Source organism: Copadichromis virginalis, linkage group LG5, assembly GCF_057382275.1.
Source record: "Copadichromis virginalis isolate Kocher_CV1m ecotype Utaka linkage group LG5, C_Virginalis_male_GT1.1, whole genome shotgun sequence".
Lineage (NCBI taxonomy): Eukaryota > Metazoa > Chordata > Actinopteri > Cichliformes > Cichlidae > Copadichromis > Copadichromis virginalis.
This window is the reverse complement of record NC_140622.1, coordinates 37,848,098-37,868,098: the sequence shown is the minus strand read 5'-3', so window position 1 is coordinate 37,868,098 and position 20,001 is coordinate 37,848,098. Positions and strand designations below refer to the sequence as shown.

The 20,001-nt window shown below is 41.7% G+C and overlaps 1 protein-coding gene across 1 annotated transcript in view; it reads right to left on the bottom strand.

Annotated features, from left to right (window-relative positions):
* Positions 1 to 616: 616 nt before the first annotated feature.
* The window catches only part of LOC146710285 (zinc finger E-box-binding homeobox 2), a 28,613-nt gene continuing 9,228 nt past the window's right edge, over positions 617 to 20,001 (bottom strand). The window contains exons 2-8 of the mRNA XM_085457672.1: positions 8,744 to 9,028; positions 7,189 to 7,398; positions 6,304 to 6,497; positions 5,979 to 6,090; positions 4,182 to 5,701; positions 3,570 to 3,753; positions 617 to 3,000 (exon numbers count right to left, since the gene is read on the bottom strand). Of these exons, the coding sequence (XP_085313798.1) occupies positions 2,360 to 3,000; positions 3,570 to 3,753; positions 4,182 to 5,701; positions 5,979 to 6,090; positions 6,304 to 6,497; positions 7,189 to 7,398; positions 8,744 to 9,028 (3,146 nt within the window). The 3' untranslated portion in view covers positions 617 to 2,359. The remainder of the gene's footprint in view (positions 3,001 to 3,569; positions 3,754 to 4,181; positions 5,702 to 5,978; positions 6,091 to 6,303; positions 6,498 to 7,188; positions 7,399 to 8,743; positions 9,029 to 20,001) is intronic.

Sequence of the window (20,001 nt, the reverse complement as noted above, 5' to 3'; positions counted from 1 at the left end):
GTGTTATAGCCCTCTTAAAAACTATAATGTAAAAATTTGTATCAACTTTGCTCTAAGTCAAAGAGCAGGGCCAGCCAGTGCTGCAGTGCAACAGTTTACTGAAGGCCGCTGATGCATGGCACCCAAAAGTATCTAACCCACGTCACTTGGCAGGGTTCGTTATTGTTACGGTTAGCTGACTGTTTACCCAAACTACCGTTAACCTAAAGCTTAGTGTATCAAATATCAGCAGAACTGCTCAACCTCTGTTTGCCCCAGCCACACACACAGGTTCACAAGCGCAAAGCAGGCACCTCTGATGAATCATCATGCAAATAAAGAGAGCCACAAAAAAGCCAGTGTAACAAAACAGTCTCGACATCTTGAGTGTTGATGGAAACTGTTTACTGTGATGGGAAACTGAGTGGTCCCCACAACTGAGCTTCAAAACGGTCTTGTGCAGATGTTTGTGCTTAAGCAGAAAATTCAAAAAGTTGAGGCATTTGATCGTTTTTATAGCGATGTTGACCAGAAAATCTTTTAAGGTGCTTTCTGATTTCAACACTGCTAAAAAGAAACCAGCCCATTTTGGGGCCACATCGTGAGGTTTAATTCAAAAAATCAAGGAAATGAGAGGTTCTGCTGAAAAACGTCTGTACAGTTTTATTACAAATATCCACAAACATGCAAAAAATATATATATATAAAAGATAATACAAATATTGCATGAGTGCTAGGAAAAAATAAACAGTACTTGATATAATGAAAAAGTGTGCAGACACTGAGGGAAAGTAAAACTTTTTTTTTTCGCTCACCTTTTTGGAGCAAAAATATCAGGTAAGGAACTATACAAGAGGGGGGTGGCACTTGGCGTGCCACATATGCACACACACACACACATGCACACACACACACACACACACACACACACACACACACACACACACACACACACACACAAATGTATTATGACCAAAAAAAGCATCTTTGGCCCAAGGTATGCATGAATGCTGCAAGCTTAGTCACACCTCATGCACCACCGTCTTATCTCATCGTAGCAAGGCTTTGTCGGATTACTCACAGTGTCAGAGTACATCTGAGGCACTTTTCACGTTGACTACACTGCAGTCAGAAAGAGGAAGTTAAAAGCTCATGTATGTGTCCTGAGTCTTGACCCTCTTGCCACACCTCAACAAACAGCCACAAAGTGCGACACATTATTATTATTCAGAAGGTGTGAAAACATGCTGAAGCACATGAAAATTTTTACGAGAAATGCCCGACATTTCAGCACTGAAGGAAATCAAGCCACTCTTTGTAATTATTACATGTACAGTGCGACAGTGCAAATTGTATTTGCTTGCTCTTGGGAAAAACCCCAAAGGCTGACTTCATCTTTGCCCCCTTTAACCTCTCATGCAGAAATGTAGAAATGACTGTCCTCAAGCAAGGTATACACTTTTAAAGGTGCAGTCCGATGCTTTTGGTTTTTTAAAAAAATAAATAACTACCTCCCACTTCTGCCTTCCCCTTTTCCCCCTTCTTACTCTTGGTGATTAGTTAAAGCCACAGAACAGCATAGTTAACCTGAAACCTTATAATTTCACAGCATAAATGTCAAGAGCCCTACAATATAACCTGTACTATACATACTCAAGCAATCGCCGGCTTTGGGACAAAGGACTAACTGCATGTGCATCTCAGCTGAAAACATGTTGCAGTTGTTGCTAATTCTTAAAACAGAGGTAAAGATTTGCATCAAATAAAAGGATAGTAGAAACTGAAAGTTATTTGCACTTGAGAATAAATATGCTAACTAGACATCGTGGCAAATCTGCTTGTAGCCTTTAACTTCTGGCCTTGATGCCACATTAAATTAAGACCAGATGTCTTTCCATCCTGCTTCCTTTAAGCTTCTAAGGCCACTCATTGGTGTGAATCTACACGCAAACAAATAAAGTACAAAAAAAAGTCAGCTGAATCCTGGATTTAGAAGGACAAACAAATGCTTTTTTTTTGTTGTTTTTGTTGTGCAACAGTCAGCAGCAGCAAGCATGTAAAATAGACAACATCATATCTGGATATGTGACATGACCTCAGACTAGTCAACCCATTTTTTTAGAGGTTCTGAAAGACAACAAAAAGGAAAAAAGGCAAATATTATAGATACATCAAGTCTATTTTACAGGATAACGCTTTGAAACTCGTATTCTCACATACATTTGATTGATGGCTTTGTCCTCTATAAGGCCATACATCCTTTGACAGTTCTGTGCATTTTGTAAGATAAGTAAATAACAAAAATCAGTCTTTATTACATACGTAAGAAAAAAAACAAGTCTTAATAGTAAATGGGTTTTAATGGCTGGTTAAAGTCACCTTAAGTTTTAATTCTGGGTAACTCTGTTAAATCCAAACTCAGTTCACATTTGTCCAAGTCTCCATTCCGGTCCTCGGTGTCTCTGTCCCAAGTTTGGCTCTCTGTATTGTCAATATGATCTTGCATGTCATATCTATTTCTCTCACTCTGAACTCCATTCTCACCTGCAGGTGATTCTTGTATGGGGTTACCTCCCAGCTCCTCTGCTGGGTCTGGCAAATTCACATCTGCCTCTTCTTTACGGTCATCGCAAACTCTTTCTTCCCCTTCTTCCTCCTCCTCCTCCTCCTCTTTGAGAGCATCCGGCGCTCCATCCAGACTGGAATCACTGAGAAAAGAGTGTGGAGTTTGGGTTTCATCCAGTGACAGAGGGGCGTCTTCAGAGAGGCGTCCCACAAGACTGTTGCCCGCTCCCGGTGTGAGAGGCATGTCATCTTGGTCTTGGTCTAGATCCTGGTCTTTGCTGCAGTATGCGTAACGGTGGTTCATGTGCTGGGAGTAAGAGCCAGAGTGGGAGAAGCGTTTGCCACACTTGTCACATTGGTAGGGTTTCTCTCCGGAGTGCAGTCGGCTGTGTTCAATCAGATGGTGCTTATGCTTGAAGGCCTTGTTGCAGATCTTACACTCGTGAGGACGTTTGCCTGCAATGAACACACAAACCGTTTCTATTACTGAGTTTGTGTCTGACATAAGTGTAAAAAACAGTTGACGTTTGTGATGAAGAACTAAGAAAGCTATGTAAAGCTAGAGAAGCAGTTGTGTACATTTGCATCAAGACTGGAAACAGGAAAACTGTTTGCCTGGCTCTGTGTAAAGGTAACAATTTCTGATTTATCGCTCTACATGCTATGTTTTTTCTTTCCTGTGAGAAATAGTCTGACACATAACCCTAAAAAACCCACAATGCTTCTTCCTGAGATTCAAACGTTTCAATTTGTGAAATTTAGAGGTATTAGCAGGTTTCTGGACAGTCATGTTAGCTGTGCCACTGCACCATTTCTATCATGTCAACAGCTGTTGGCCTTAGCCCCATATGCACCTTAAAGACATGAGAGTTGTGTTAAACGTCAGCCAGAAAGCTAATAAGCATCTTTTGAATAATTTCAGACTATTTTTTTGAATTTTTTTTAAGAGATAGCACCAATAAGCGGTACGTATATATTACAGGAAATATCACATAACAAGAGCAGGCCATGCGTGAGTCACAGACCTGTGTGCTCATATTTGTGGCGAAGCAATGAGCTGCTCTTTTGGAAAGTTTTTTCACAAATATCACAAGCGTAAAGCCCCTCGTCTGTCTTCTTCAGTCTCTTTCTTCCCGGCCCTCCTTCTCCATCGAACCCTTCGTCGATGAGTGAGAGATAGTCCAGAGCACCACGGTTTAATGCCTCGCCCTGCAGGAAAATGATAGCAGTTATGCATATATGTACTACTGGGGAAAGTTCACTTGGTAATTTTTTTCATCTCCCCAAGATACAGCGGTAGTCACAACCACAAAGGCATTTTTGAGACGGATGTTTGTGTGTCTGTTTTTCTGTGGAAATGCTTCGCGTACACTATAGTGTAACAATCATACCAGATGGAGTCAAAAACTTTACAGGTGTGTGCTTGACACAAAAATAAACCCTGAGTTCAAAGACATATGTAGTGTGATTCATGAATGTAGTAGGAGTTTAATATCTGCTCAACTGTTGCTGATCTGACCGCCAATTCAGCGTTTTATAACATGAGATCATCTAAGTATTGCTCATGTTTCGTTTTTGTTATTTATATAACATCTTCCACAAGTATACGTTACACACCCCACAAACGCTGGGCTCACCATTAAACCTTGTCTCTCCTGATAAATCTTTTTCAGTGTAGCCTCTGCATCTGCCTCCATCATGTAGGCTAAAGGAGAGAGAAACCCCGGGGTGTTGGCCGTCTGGTTGAATGGAATTGATGTGATGCCTTCATGCCCTGAAAGCCCCACACCAGCCTGGCTGAACATTGGAAACCCATTGTACAAGGAACCTGGAAACACAGGAGCTCCGGCCACACTGAAGACCGGATGCGAATGCAGGGGGAGGTGTGAAGTCGGACTTGGTCTACCAAGCTGCTGGGTCCCGAGCTCCCTCCTCTCTCCTCTGCCTGAGCTGCCATTAACAGTTTTGTTCCTACTGCTCTGGTCAGAAAGCTGCTTGGGCAGGGAGAGGTCCAGAGGTTCGTTCTGTGCAGACCAGGGGTTGCTGGTTTCTTTCTGGGGTGAGGACAGTTCAGGAGAACAACTTGTGAGGTCAAGGCAAACCGGAGAAGTGAATCCCGAGGACAGAGCTCGTTTCCTGCCTCGAGGTGATGACAGCTCTGGGGAACGGTGTGTCAGCTCACTTGGGCTGCCCTTTTCCTGGCTCGGCCAGTGCAATCGCGAAGACAGGACGTTATGGTGGAGCTGTGGGGGCGAGTGCATTGCAACCAAAAGGTGTTGTGGTACGGCGTGCCAGTTGTGCTTCTGCGATGGCGACTTATTTCCAGAAAGACCATTTGTCACTACACTTAATTTGCTGTTTTCTGGTTGGAGGACAGATCTTGGAAAGAATATAGACGGTGATGACGGGGCTTTACTGCGAAAACCCTCGGGTACCTCCGCTGCTTCTCTGTTGAGCTGACAGAGGTGGCGCTCATGATGCAGAAGTGCAGCCACACTGGAGAAATGCTGCGAGCACCAACGACACATTATCCCAAGAACACCCCTCTCTGGTTCGACCGATAGCGTGTCTCTTCTCCTGTCAGGTGAAACCTTTCTCTCATGCGATCCTCCGTTTTGATGTGCTCTTCTTTCCTCTTCATCTCCTCCTTCTCTGACAAGATCTTCATCTTTTTTTACGTCTCGTTGAAACATCTCCTGCAGCATATGCTCAAATTTGGTCCCCCCGGAGTGGAGATAAGGCAGTAGACTGGTCCCTTTGAGCATACTGGCCCTCAAAGAAAGCTCTGATGGGTCCCAAATCCTCGCCAGGTCTGATGCACTGGACAAGCTTGCGGTGCTTTGATTGAGATCCTGCAGTGAAAGCTGAAGGGGATCCACCGGTACTTGACCCAGAGGCCTGGTATTATCTTGGTTCTGCAAAACTAGCACCGAGCCCTTTTCATTACTACTTCTACCCCCACCAGCAGAGGGAGATGTTGGAAATGAGTGGGGGTAGGAGCTTTGGCTGTGTCCATTAAACACCCCGCTGGCTCCTCCTGGGTTTCCTCCTCCATGCCCGCCACCACTAAGGCACTTTTTACTGCTTAAATGGGAGCTGTAGGAGCCAGAGTGAGAGAAGCGTTTTTTGCAGTTGGAGCACTCGTAAGGTTTCTCTCCTACAAGATGAGACACAAAGTGGAGGCATTAGAGTCAGGATGCCACAGAGCAAATTGAAAAAACAAACAAAAAAACCTTTCTGCGTGGGTGTGATCTTTTCACATTTTTCACAAGTCTCTTGTCCTGTGATGAATTATACTCGTTTCCTGTCAACACATCAATTTGGGTATAATTTTATACCATATAACTTGCAAAATAAGTAAGGGTTAGCGATAGAGTGGAAACAATAGCAAATTGATGGGTGAGTACAACTGTTTTGATGTTATTTTGTCTCACCGCTGTGGATGCGGAGATGCTCTTTGAGGTGGTGTTTGTACTTGAATGCTTTCCCACACTGCAGACATTTGAACTTCCTGGTCTCCATGCCTTGGTCCAATGTCATGGCACTCTAGGGCGACAGAACATTGTAATCAGTTTTAAACTACAGCACAGATACTCGGCTTTTTTTAGGATGTGAAGACGTAAGGTTGCCACTTCTGTGGATACACAGTTGCAAATAATCACCTTATAACGCTACATAAATGTTAATAAATCATTTTTGAATAAGTCGTTGCGATTTTGAAAGAAATTTAGCTTTGAGTTTCTTTTTGTGTCTGCTCACTTTGTCCTGCACTGGGTTGTGAAGTGCTAGGTGCCGCTCCATCTCCAGCCTAAGGGTGGCAGTGTATCCACAGAGCGGGCAGACCATGTGCCCCCCCTCCCTGTCTGGACAGTACTTGACATGGTCCCTCAAAGAAGCTCCTCGAGGATATACCCTGCTGCAAAATGGGCAGGCCTGCTGGGCCCTGCCTACATCTGCTGACAAGAAAAAGGTGACATTGTTTCTTTTGATAGATCAGCTGAAGTTTTATATAGTTTCATTTAATATACCCATCTATTTTAGAAGCCACAATATATATACTCTCAAGATTGAACTTCCATAGGATGCATCTTAAATAGAAAAGCAGCTGTCAGTATATCGGAGGCCATATAAGCCACCACTCGTACTCTACTTAGTACAAGCAAAGTGACCCAAATAAATAAAAATAATAATCATCTGAATAAAATAAGAACAAATAAAAACAAAAATACAATTTTTATAAGGACAATTAGACAGTGGGCTTAGATGCATGCTTTAAAATACTCTACAGTTGCCACTTCTACAGAATAAAAGTTTGTGAGATTTAGTGTTATATTTATTTATTATTACATATTCAAAAGCAAGTACACAGAGCTGTGCATGTACAAATGACCTAACCTGAACTATGTAAATTACACTCTCACTTCGCTAACCTTTAACCTCAAACTAGCAGATATATAAAAAGCCATTACTTTGCTTTTTCGTTTCTGAGAATTACATTAGCATATATGATCTGATATATGTTATCACTGCGATTTGCTGTAAGCGTGGTGGTAACCGGCAGCCTCGAGAGGAAAAAGTTAGCATAAATTAATAATTGATTAGGTTCTTGTTGAGTATGATTGCAGCTGTGGCGCTTTGGCCTACCTGGTCCCTCAGGTGAGCAGTGCTGAGCACCTGGCGACCAGATAGCAGGAGGCAGGTCATCGTGCCCTCTGCTCGGGCGGTACACAGCTGCCGTGCCATTATGGTTCAGGTGATCTAAGAAACTAGCTGAGGTAGAGGCCTTCCTCAACTGAGCCAGGATTTCATACTGGGACAGGTCCTCCAAGGCATTCTGGGAGTCTGAACTCTTACCTGCAGGGAAAGTGATAAGCATTGGATATAGAAAAATATAAGTAACTATGAATTTATACGCATGCATTTTTAACTGAAGGTTAGGACTTGATTAATCTGTTGAGATGTGTTTCTGCTTTATTGGCTATTTTAACAGAAGAACACCAGCATCGGTACAAGGTTTGTTTTTCATTCAGTTAATTACCTAAAGTAGAATTAATTTTTTTTTAAAGCACCAGAAGAGGCAGCTGTTTATTAAAAAAAAAAAAAAGACGGTGTACAACAAAAAGACCCCCGTGTGATTCCTTTGAAGATACATATTGATACATTACTGTTCCTGGGTTATCCAAAAGCCGGTGTCGGTGCTTTCTCTCTGAGTGTGCGTGTGTTGTCAGTGAAGCAGCATGTGCGCGCAGACTGAACGTCAGTTGCCAACTTTCACTGTGCAACTGAATCTAAGGGGACTAAACTGTTTATGTGAAGACTGACAGATGAAACAATGAATTTAGGGAACTATTTGGCCAGATATGAAGCTAGATTTAAAAATTCTTTGTGATTCGTGCCCTTGAGCAGAGTGACAGGCAGAGAGAAAAAGCCACAGATGTACGCGAAGAAGAGACGGCGCCTCCTATCACAACTCCAGCCAATCAGCTCGGCTTAAAAGCGACTTTGAGAAAGATTTTTCAAATGTTTGCAGATGTTGGCATATTTTGAGCTGTTTTTTAATGTGGTGAAGGGAAGAGCCTGTGCGGTTGAGCGTTGTAAAAACTCTGCTTCGCCTTCATCAGGCAAGGCCAAATCACACGAGGCGAGGGAGCTAAGTGATTGTTAGTAGGCAAGCCGCGTGAGCCTTTGATCTCTCCTAAATAAAAGGGAAAGCCTCACGTCGCGCAGTTCTGATTTCAGTACCGTAACGTCACCTCTTTGATGCATGGAAATATTGTGACATTGTGTGGGATGAGTTCTTTTGTCATGCTTTCAGAAGGCTGCCTTTTCAAAGAGAAGAGTGAAAAAAAGGAACAGCTTGTAGGGAAGGCATGGTTTCACGAGGAGCTGATATGAAGGTGTATCTAGAGGGCTCTGAGAAGCATCATGAGACTGGTGGTGTTGCATCAGAAAAACACACAAACTTGTTTACACATACAGTAGTGTTAAACACCCCAGCAGCAGCAGCAGCAGCAGCAGCAGCTTCAGTTGTTTCATACATATACAGTATATGTACATTTTGCAAGCATAACTGATTTGCTGTGTTAGCTTGGGCTTAATTCTGTGGAAGCACAAGCAGCAATATTTTAAAGCTCAGAAAATATGGAATTAATTTAGAATGGCAAATGAGGTGCAGCTATTATGTAAGCTTATAACTTACAGTACATCCTCAGCGGGTCCTGGTCTCCCTCCCTTTCAGTGGACATGAAGGATGCGTCCTCTGTGGCCTTGGTCTCTGACTCCACCTGGCCCCAGCAGTTCCTGCTGCCGGGGCTGAGGCTGTGCAGCCGGGTGGACTGAGCAGGGCTGCCGGGCTCCTCTGTCCCCTCGCTGGGCGTCAGGCTCGTCTTATCCAGGCTCTCCTGGCAGTCCTGGGGCTCCAAGCTCCACAAACCCACCTCATCCTCCCCCTCAGATCCCAGTAAACTCACTTGGTCGGCATCAACTGCAAAAAGATGAGACAAAACTCTCAGTTTGGACACAGGACTTCATTTTTCAATGCGGCAAACCATCAGTGTGCTCATTAATTCTGAAATGGCGCGCTGAAATTTCAGTTTAACCAGAAATACTCTGCGCACGTATCTTTATTGAGACACCACTTACTATTTTTGTGCCGTCCAAATCAATAAACGGAATTTTTTTAACCATCACTCAAAATGCAGCAACATGTGTTTCTTATCATTTCAGATGGCATTCAGCGGGGTGAGCTACATATTATTACTAATGAAGACCAGAGACAATGCTCCGCGATTAAATAAAAATATGTGAGGAACTGAAACCAAACAGGGAAGAGAAACACAAGCAAAAATTCAAAAATGTTTTGCAAATTTTAACAGTCCAAAGGGGGGCAAACACAAAATGCTGTTGTTATTTATTGTAGTTTTGCCGGTTGTTTGTTTGTTTGCATTGTTTCTCGGAAAGTAAGATGAATGACACTCTTGTCCTTTTTAAGTCGTTCAGTTGTTTCTCGTTATGAGACGCTTCGTTTGGCTTTTTGTGGTTCGATGTGCGGTTTATGATCAATATAAGTAATTTCTGGTCAGTCTCCAAAAAAGATAGTTTGAGTCTGACGCAACTGAGAACAAAGTGTGGCTTTCATTTTGAAAATAAATGAAAAAAAGACGTGTTACCGTACCCTTAGAAAAGACATATAATATACAAATGTATTAAATTAAGGCCACGATCAAACATAGCATTTTGAATGAGTTTATTTAATTATTCCATCGTTCTGTCATTGGGAACTATTTCAATATAAAATTACTTTTTTGTGGTTATTTTATGTCTAAATTCATTTTTCAATCACTTGATGGTGCGTTGTGTGACTATGCAGCAGGAATGTAATGGAGCAGTCAGAAAAAAAGACACATAACATATCGTATTTTAAAAATATGCCCTATGTGCCCAGAATGGAAAGGCGCATTACTTTTTCCCATGGCAAAGACAATAAATGACAATCACAAACACATGCCTTGGATTTCATATGTAGGCTCTTATTTCCAAGGCTTTTTTGAGGACGCTCTGTTTTTTCCTCTCTGATTAGCAATATCTAATCACAACCGAGTAACGACCCTGTACGACAAAGCCAAACCGTTGTCGAAGGGTGCGCGAAGGCCGTGCCGGCACACAGAGGGCTCCATCTTTAACCTCCTAAGACCCGAACTCTTCCACGACATGCATTTTTAATTTCTCTTTGATATTTGGGCACATTGGGGCCCGATGAATGTAAAAACAAAGAATTACCAGATTTTTTTTTTTACCTTACTTTTGTTTTTAAGAAAAATAAGAGCCACATATGAGGATATTCATTTAAAATTTTGATAGAACAGTAGCAGTATAATGTCCTTGTAAGTGGATATCAGGCGCATGTAGAGCAAAATTGAGTATTTTGGTCTAAATAACCCAAAATGTGATGTCCACATATGTGGACGGCAGGTCCTAGGAGGTTAAAAATAAGGATTCTGATTTTCAGCATTTCAGCCATGCTCTAACTTTTCTCTTTATTATTATAGGAGTGCCTTATGTTAATAAGATCAGAAAGAAAATAAGGTTTCACAGCTCATTAAATTTCATGAAACACCAACAAAGTTTATTCATTAAACTGTCAAAACAACGCTCAGTCACTCTTGAAAGATTTTTTGTTTGAGCTGCTCCAACAATACTCACACTGGCTGATGGACACAATAATTTATGAGTGCTTTGCTTTCAACTCATCTGCACATCAAGCTACAGCCCACAGCTCGCAGTGACACAAGCCAGTGACTAAACAATGACTACGGGAGACATTTTAGAAAAACCTAACTCATCAACTTTACAGCTAGAAGAAACAAACACACGCAGATAACACACACACACACTCACTCACCGTAATACTGAAAGCGCATGAGGGGGTTCAGTACTACAGAAGGGGGCAGCCCACAGTCACAAACACCTAACGCATACTTTACACATATTCCTTTGATTAATGCTGGCTAATCTCAAAGTGGAACACCTACATGTGTATCTGTTTGTATCAGCAAGTTGTGTGATCTGCCCCAACTTCACTGCACCAGGGCACTGAGCGCAGTCAAGCGAAATTCTGGTTCATCTGAGGCGAGTCAACCAATGCATGCTTCAAGCATTGCTGCTCCACAAAGGTGGAAAGCAATGACTTGCTTTTATGGGGGGAACAAAACCGGTCATTAAACGTGCTTTACCGTAGCAGGCACCTATGAAGATATGTGATGCGGTTAAAGGCGGCCCATCGGGCCTGCAGGAGACTCGGGGATGATAGGACGTACCGCTGGGACAAAAATGAGGAAAATCTGGTCTGGATTAGCATCAAATTGGCTCTAATTTTCTCTCTCATAACAGTGAGTGACACTGAGTCTACATGTGCTGTCATTAAAGCACACCGAGCTGGATGGTTTTCATTATCTGGCCTATTGATTTATTTATTTGGATGGCAACCGCATCCTTCAAATATTTTTTTGTTGGAACAGGACAGTGAGATATTTGAAGAGCGTGAGAGTGCCTGCATTGCCTGCTAAGTAGACACTAGGTACAGAGGAGTGTAAGAGTGATGGATGCACGTAGCCTGTAAGCATCATAAGAAAGTGTAACTTGTAAAATGAGAAAACACACAGCACAGCACAGCAGAAAATAGTACACAGCCATGGTGCAGGAACTTTAGTGTGCGTGGGAAGAATGTGACTCATATCCAGACTGTGCTGCATCATGCTTGACATTGTCGATCATTCAGTCTTCAGGGGACTGATTCTGATCGTTTGACAACAACAGTGTTCAGATCACGCACTGGAGTGCTATTTTAATCTGTCTGCTGCTTTCCCTGCATGTCAGTGACAGAACATCTGAAAGATTGGCGGCCTGACTGCCAGAAACACGTCTTTTTTTATAAATCCTGGCACGCCAGTCAGAACACACACTGCTGTTCTGGTTGTCGCGCGACGTGCAGTCCATCTTGAAATTCGTCTTAAGCCTAAAAAGTGAAACTTATCATTTGGTTGTTCCCAACGAAAAAGGGAGATAATGCCTGAACCACTTCATAAGCACAAACAAAGATTTTACAAAAGTAAAGTTCCAACAACAACAAAATCTGGCATAAAGAAAAAAATCCTGTTAGCTCTGAGAAGTGCACACAGTCTCAGTGCTGGCCTAAATCGGCACTGTTTATATGCCCGAGGGCATCTCCTGTACAACACCATGCTAAACTGCAGTTTATTTTACGACGCACACATGTGATCTAGTATTGGCTCAGTAATTATGTGGCTAAATGGTAAACACGCAATAATTGAAATTACCTTGTTTGTTTCTTCTGGTTTTAAATGGCAACAAACAAGGCCAAGCCCAATTTACCGCCCAATGCAAATGTTCCCATTCCCATGTTGATTTTCTACATTTAAAAATTAATACTTCAAAGAAACAGTAAAATGATTTAATATTGTTAATGATATTCAGTAGATTTTTACTGCTCAGTGGGAGCAAAAATTCAATAAAACTTTCTTTTAGGGAAATATTTAAGTCATGTTGGTGGTTGTCATCCAACTGAAAATGGTTACTTCTTTTGAAGAGTGTAAAAGCTCTTGCCTGGATTTTATATAAATGCGCAGAGTATGAAAAAAGGTTGTGTTGTCATTTTTGGTATATTCACAAATCAAATTCTGTGTATATCTCATGACAAGCCTGGTATTAAAATTTGTTTTAAAAATATAAAATAAAAGTCAATATCAGAAATTAATTTTAAAGAGCTCAATTTAGATCTTGAAAAATACTCCATTTATTTAATTTTTGGCTGCAAACTTTGAATTTATTTTACTTTATTACTTTTGAAAGATTCATACTAAATCACAAATCAAGGAAACATTTTTACAATAATCAGAAAAAAATGATGATTTGACACAACACATGTAAATGTAACATGAGTCATGACACAGTCCCATGGTGCCAATCTCACATTAAAATGACATCTGATGCATTTCAGTACATTACTGTACAACATGTAGGTGGTAAAACTGTCAGAATCAACATTCACACAGCTGAACACACAAAATTAAAAGCGTAGCTCTCCGCCATTTCTGTAACACACACTAACTAAATATATATATATATATATATATACACGCATATCTAAATATACTCTGTGTATTATTTTAAAAAATTGATTTGGTCAGTGTGTGAAATAATGCTTCTCCAATCATTGTAAATTTGCGATGAGTTCACAGGTGTCAAAAGAAAACACAACACTTGCTATTTTGAACTCAATAAATTACCACATGAGGGTCACGGACGCCCACATGCTAAACGAGAAACAAGAGCAGGAAGATGTCTGTATTGCCATTTTACAGTACCTATGAGAGCAGTTCAGAGGCGAGGTAGGTCCATGTTCATCTGCACAGCACGCTGGTGTCGATAGCTATCACCTCTGTTTAAGAATACATCGCAAAAATCTAATATGCGCTTTAAAAAAAATTTCACTGTGGCAGCTCTCCTATTCATACCTGCTGTCTGACATTCGCACAATGAGTCAGGGGAGGACCGCAACCAAGAACAAACGCCTCCCACCTGATCTTCATCTAAGCAGCAATTCACATTCTCTCTATGACTCTCAGGGCAAGGGCGACTACTGATTGTGGCACCCTGGCCTGCTTTAGTTACTTACCTTCACAACACTGAGTGGAAAAAAAACCCATGCTGATCCCAATGTGCCAGACATGTCTTATGCCTCTGTTATGATAGTAAATTTCATGGCTGGCAAAAGAGAAATCAATGTTTCCATATTGCAGATTGTTAAGATGCTGGATAGCAATAATATGCAAGTTTAAAGGCGAGCTCAAGTGAATTGTCATCTGAGAAGTTTTCTCATGTTAGTATGCAACTCTTAATTTCAAATTTTCCACATGTTTTACAGATAATATAATGAGGGCTGACAGCAAATTGAAGATTAAATGCTCCAAATTGCATGTTAACCAGTAGGAATGGTGGTAATGTAATGTTTTGCTGCACTTTTACTGCATTTCTGTGGCCAGTGAAAAGGAAGTGCAAACATTCTTGTCTAATGATGGAGAAAATAACCACAAACACATTGATATGAAAGTCTGTGTTTAACAGTCAACTTTTAATTTAACTTGATTGCAGTCGTATCTTTGCTGGTTGGCAGCGAGCCACACAAGCACGCGCACGCACACACACACACATACACACAGGAAAAAAAAGTCTGCAAATGGCTTCTGGCGAGAACAAGACTGAAAGTGTGACACACTGATAGGGATTGTAAAGGTCATATTAGTGTGGAGGAAGAGATGCTTAAATGTGATGTGTGGTGCAGTATGTGATTTTGCATTCTTGCAGTGTGTTTGGTACACAGCGTTGTGGTGCGTGTTAGAGAAATGGGGTGACAACTTGCCTTGCACAGACACCAGTGCAGGAGAAAGATTACTGCGCAGAGCGTAAACTATACTAACGGCAAGACAGAGAGAAAGAAGAGGTTGTTCTGAAAGGAAGAGATAAGAGAATAAGAAAAGAAAAGTGAGGAGTTGATAAGAAAATTGAGAGAAAGAGACAGAAAGCAACAGTGTCAAACTGTCCCTGACACAAATCCTCCAACTGATGCTGAACTGTGAAAACACGTTACAGAGGGAAATTCCCTCTGCAGACACACATAAACTAAGTTACAAACATAAGCTGCGGGCAAAACGGAACAAGACCAGCTCACTGTGTCAGAAAACTGCAATACCATCAAATGCAGCAATAAATGTGTGTGTGTGTGCTTGTGTGTGTGTGTGCGCAAACCTTAAAAGAGTATCTGAACTGCAGTCTGAGATAGAAAAGTGGAAGTCCATGCAATGCCACAGCAGCACAGTCACAGCTCTGTGCTTTAGATGTCCCACTTATTAAGAGACACCACCCTCTCAGAATAAGAAAAAAGGAAACACCACCACAGCATTTGCAGCCGAGGGTCAACATCTGCCTTTGAAAGACACAACAATGAGCTTAAGAGCTAATTTCCTTAAAGCCGATCAAGGCGACGAGAAAACAGAACAGCGTTGCGATTTTGCACACCAAGCATCGACCTTTAAATTGACAACAAAGATGCTGTATTGAAACTATTTTGCCTTTGTTCAGCGTGGTTTTTAATGATCCGGTTCAATTAGGGCCCTTGTGACACAAAAATAGAACCGCTTTTGGCATTTTTATAGCTTCAAAGGCACTGAGCCATTTAGTGATACTAACAAAGTTGATTTGTCAACAAGTTATGCTTTTAGTGTGACTGCGCTGGTGTTAGTTTCATTATTCACATATGAGCTCTCGGTTCAATTTCAGAGGACGCTCGGCAAATCAAAGTACAGCCCCCAAAAACGCCTACTGTAACACACATTGTCGAGCTGTACGCAGCTCTCATGGCTGCTTTGAGAAGGCCAAGGCATTTGAAAATCAATTGATATCAGTATTACTGATCTGTTATACTTTATCAACATAACACATCACTGCGCCAAACAGACCACATGTGCTTAATGGAAACCTGCTCTGATGCGAGTTCAAACAGCTTAGAGATTAAACCAACAGCAAACAAGCAAAAATAGTGTACGCCAGGGCAAGCGAGCAAAATGAACTGTACGCTTACTGTAAATTACTGTAGTTTGCCGGTAACGTAGTCGGCCTCATGGCCTGCTGTTGTCAATAGCTTTCGTCGTCAATCCAAAACACATTTCTTTCTCTTTTCTACATCTGATCGGTCTAATCGCCTCCTTCGCGCTTCGTCATGCGTCCCGGATATCTATGCTTAGTTTCAGCACGCTCTAAATAATGAGGAGAATGTGTGAATTAATGACTGGTGACTATAGCAGCCTAACTGTGTGTACAGAGGTTAAAACACATCTGATTTGGTGCTGCAGCACGATGATGCCATGATAGAGAGTCAGACATCAAGAACGCAAAGGCGAAAAGAAAGAGGAGTAGTCAGAATGAGCAGTGACAGGAAAGCCGTCCAGATAACTTCTATTCTAATCACACCGCAAAGGTGCACTTGCGTCGGCGAGGCGGTGAGAAAAGTGTGACTCAATTTGGAGGTGCATTACAAGAGACAGTGTGAAGAGGGACAGGCACTCTCATCCCCACTTGTACAGTCCCACCCAACTATGTATTCTTAGATTGTGGTGAGTCAACTGTTGACTTCCATGATATATTTTTGTAACCTATAATGATCTTATATGATTTTAAGCACAGAGTTGACAGCTGCTTTAACAAGAACTTAAAAGTTAACAGCTTTACAAGTTTCAGGAAGAAGGGTTATAAATCATTGAGTGTCTCAATACAACAATTTCTATCCTCTAAGATGGGTAACGTCGCTTTATAAAGAATGCTGCTTTAACTTATTTATAGACAATGCACGCATAACCCGAAACACACCGCAGCGGCACCTTGCCATTCTGGGTTAGTCACTTTGTGTGTTTTCACGAATGCTGAAGGAACAACAGAGCAGGAGGTAAATGAAAAAAAGTAGAAGAAGAACAAGAGGAAGAGCAGCACCTCTGCCTCACATTTTAGCCTCTGCGTGCAAATAAAAAGCCAAATAAATGGGCCCTGAAAACTATTAAAGCAACTCGAGTTAAAAATGACTTGAGCAAATTTTGCGGTTCATCGAACAGAATCACATTGTTTTTTGCATTATGTATGCGAAAATGTAGCAATCAGTTTTCCTCTTTGCAAAAATGAGGCAAGGTGTGGTATGAAGAGGTGTGCAACAAGGCTTTGTGGTTGTCTGTCGTCTTCCTTTGGAGGTTTCCTGTATGCTGCTGCCTGCATGTTTGCCACCGTGTTTACCTGTCCTCCCGACCACCGCAGTGACATTTATCAAAGAAAACAATGTTACCTTGACTGACACAGACTTTTACCTTCAAAGCAAAAGAGGTTTCTGCATCAGTGACCCTCTTTTTGCAGTGCTGCATGCCACACAGTAAAGAGAAAGAGTCAGATGTACTAAATAGTAGTTTAAAAAAATCTATCTATATATTAGGAACTAGAGCAAAAGGCAAAACTGCACATTTACGTAGATTACATATTCAATTCAATTCAATTCAATTCTTTATTTATTTGTCACATGTAGTTATAGCTGGTACAACATACAGTGAAATGTTTTTTCTGTCCACAGTATTCACTGTTCACAGCAATTGACCCCAGTTGAGCTTTTGTAGGTCCGTTTTCATTGTTTTGATTCCAAAATGATAATAAGGCCCACACGAGACAATCAGAAAGTGACCTACTAAAGTTAGAAAGTGACACACTGCCACCATCATTCTGGACTTCCCAACTTTGTCAGGCTAAATTGCCCTTTTTGACTCACTTGGTGTGTCAGTGACTCACCGCTAGTGACAAGTTGACTTCACAACTGCATACATGCTGTGTGCGAGAGCGTGTTTGTGTATGCATGAATTATGCTTTGCTGCCATCGCACTCTGTGTGCATCTGCTGCAACTCAGAACGGAGCTGGTGAGAAAGGTTAGCTCGGTTAGAGGAACACGTTATTTCGAGTTGGCCCTTCGCCTCCTCCTGTGGCGCGGTTTCCGTGTGCCGAGGGATCGGTGCTGGAATGCAGAAACGGTCACGGGGGGACCCACGCGCTCACCACATTGTGAATCAAAACCCAAACTGTGCTTCATTAGACTCCTGTCATTGCAAAGACTCTCACACCACTCTATAAATATCCCAGTCTGCCCCCTCCAAATTTGTTTTCCCTCTTTTTTCTGACACATGAAAATGCTCAGGGACTGTTCCAGACTTCAGATGTGGCTCTTTATTTTGTACGTTGGCGCAAGAAACCACACAATAGTGGCTCCTTTTGAATATTAAAACATTCCCTGACGGGGATACAAAGGTTCTGAAGTTTTTTAATAGGGATAAACACTAAATAAAACTTCTCTTTGAGCTTAACAGTTATGCAATGTGGGATTTGGTTAGTTCAACTCAAGCAGCAACGTTGAGTTACTCACTCCATGAGATTTGTTTTGAGGGGGAAACAAGTATGTCTGGTATCCCACTGACTTAAAACATCTGTATATAAGATGTGTTAGAGGTGTTTTGCATGATTTAGTATTAAGAAAAGATCAAAATTCCTTAATCTGAGCACTTAAAGGAGATTTAAAACACAATACACTTCTGAGGAACCCACCCCATTAAGTTCTGAAAGATCAGAACACAGCCCACAGTGGTATTCGCCACTGCAGAAACACACTGAACTGCTTCTATAGCTGACAAAAGGACTGATCAGCTTCACATTCAAAAGTGAAAAATAGTAGAAAAAGTATAATATCCAATAACATGTCTTAATCAAGCTTTGTAATAATACATTTTCTTCTGTTCAGACAGCCTGCTGATGAGACATACCTAACATACAAATGTGGCGCCATCCTCTGGCCTATGTTGGCATTACAAATCCCCCAAATGAGCGATTATGACACCAAACTATCAACTATCAAGTGACAAAATGTGACGTCATCATAGCAAAAAGAAAAAAAAAACGTGCCGCTCTGCTTTATTTTTTGGCCTTTCTCTAAATTGCACACGCCCGTCTCCCTCTCTGCCCTGACCGGCTTTCTTTTGTCACTTTTTCTGTCCTTGAAGCGCGCACACGTCAATAGATGCAGACAAAAAAGAAAAGCACGCGCTATTAAACTGGTCGTTCTGTGGTTACGCAGTTCTCATTAGTAAGATTTATGAATCATACTGCATATTAATTTACACACATGCGAATACTGGTTGCTTGCCACTTGATACGTGCCGTATGTGCGAGTGTGTGTGTGTGTGCTGTTGCGCAGAAGAGGCCTGAAAACCAACTCCTTAAAAAAGAAACTAATTAAAGTCACAGAGAAAAAATGCAAAGGCAGCAGAACCACACAAGAAAGTGTGTGCATGTCATTACTGACCTGGCCCACGTTTTAGAAAAAAGAGGCAAGAAGAGAGAGAGTGTAAAACCTCGACGAGTGAAATAATGTGCATAAAAAAAGACTCAACAAGGAAAACGTTTAAAAAGCAAACTTGGGGAGTTTAAGAGGATCTTTGATGTGTATCAGAAGAGGAAAGCAGCCTTGCGACTGGGACGACAGTAATTTTAAGTCAAAGCAGAAGGCTCGCTGACTGGCTGCCTTACTGGCTGCCTGGCTGACTGCCTGGCTGACTGACTGTGGTCTTTGATGGCGCTGGCTGTTTGAAGTGGTTTTCGGGGGATGGGAGCAGCGTGTGGTGTCAGTGGGACAGGGGAGGTACTCGGAGAGGGGGGGACATGATGGCGACCGTACAGCATTGGGGGAGCCCGGGTTGGGTGGAGCAGACGACAGGGAGAGAGGAGGATCAAATAAAGAAAAGAAATGGATAAAAACGGGAAAGTGAGATATGTGGTAACAGCGATACAGAAGAACCGAGGGGATGATAAAGAGCAGGAAGAAAGAACCAACGACTGAGGGGAATGAGGGACGACAGTAAAAGTTTAAAATCTGTGGATTGACAGTTAATGAATTCACAAAAGTAAAGCTTTCAAATCTCAGTCTCGTCCCAGGATGAGGCCTGGACACATTCGCACCTACCGATTACTTGTATCATTTAAGTGATGTTACCTCCCTCTGATAAGCTCCCAGGGTGCCTTATGACTTATTTCCCCTTGCATCCCTCCTGCAGTGCTGCACACATGCACTCTATAATCATAACTACGCTGCTTCCCTGAGGTACCAAAGTTCACTGTGCAACTAAAAAGGAAAAAGAAATTGATTTTGTACAACTTTAAAATATATATATTTTTTTTTAACTCTTTGACTTTCCATTTTTCTTTTATGAGTAACCGGCCCTTATGATTAAAAACCTTCCCCGTTTTGGCAATTTTGCAACCTGTCACATACCACCAGAAATTCTGCAAAAAAAAAAAAAGGATGAGAT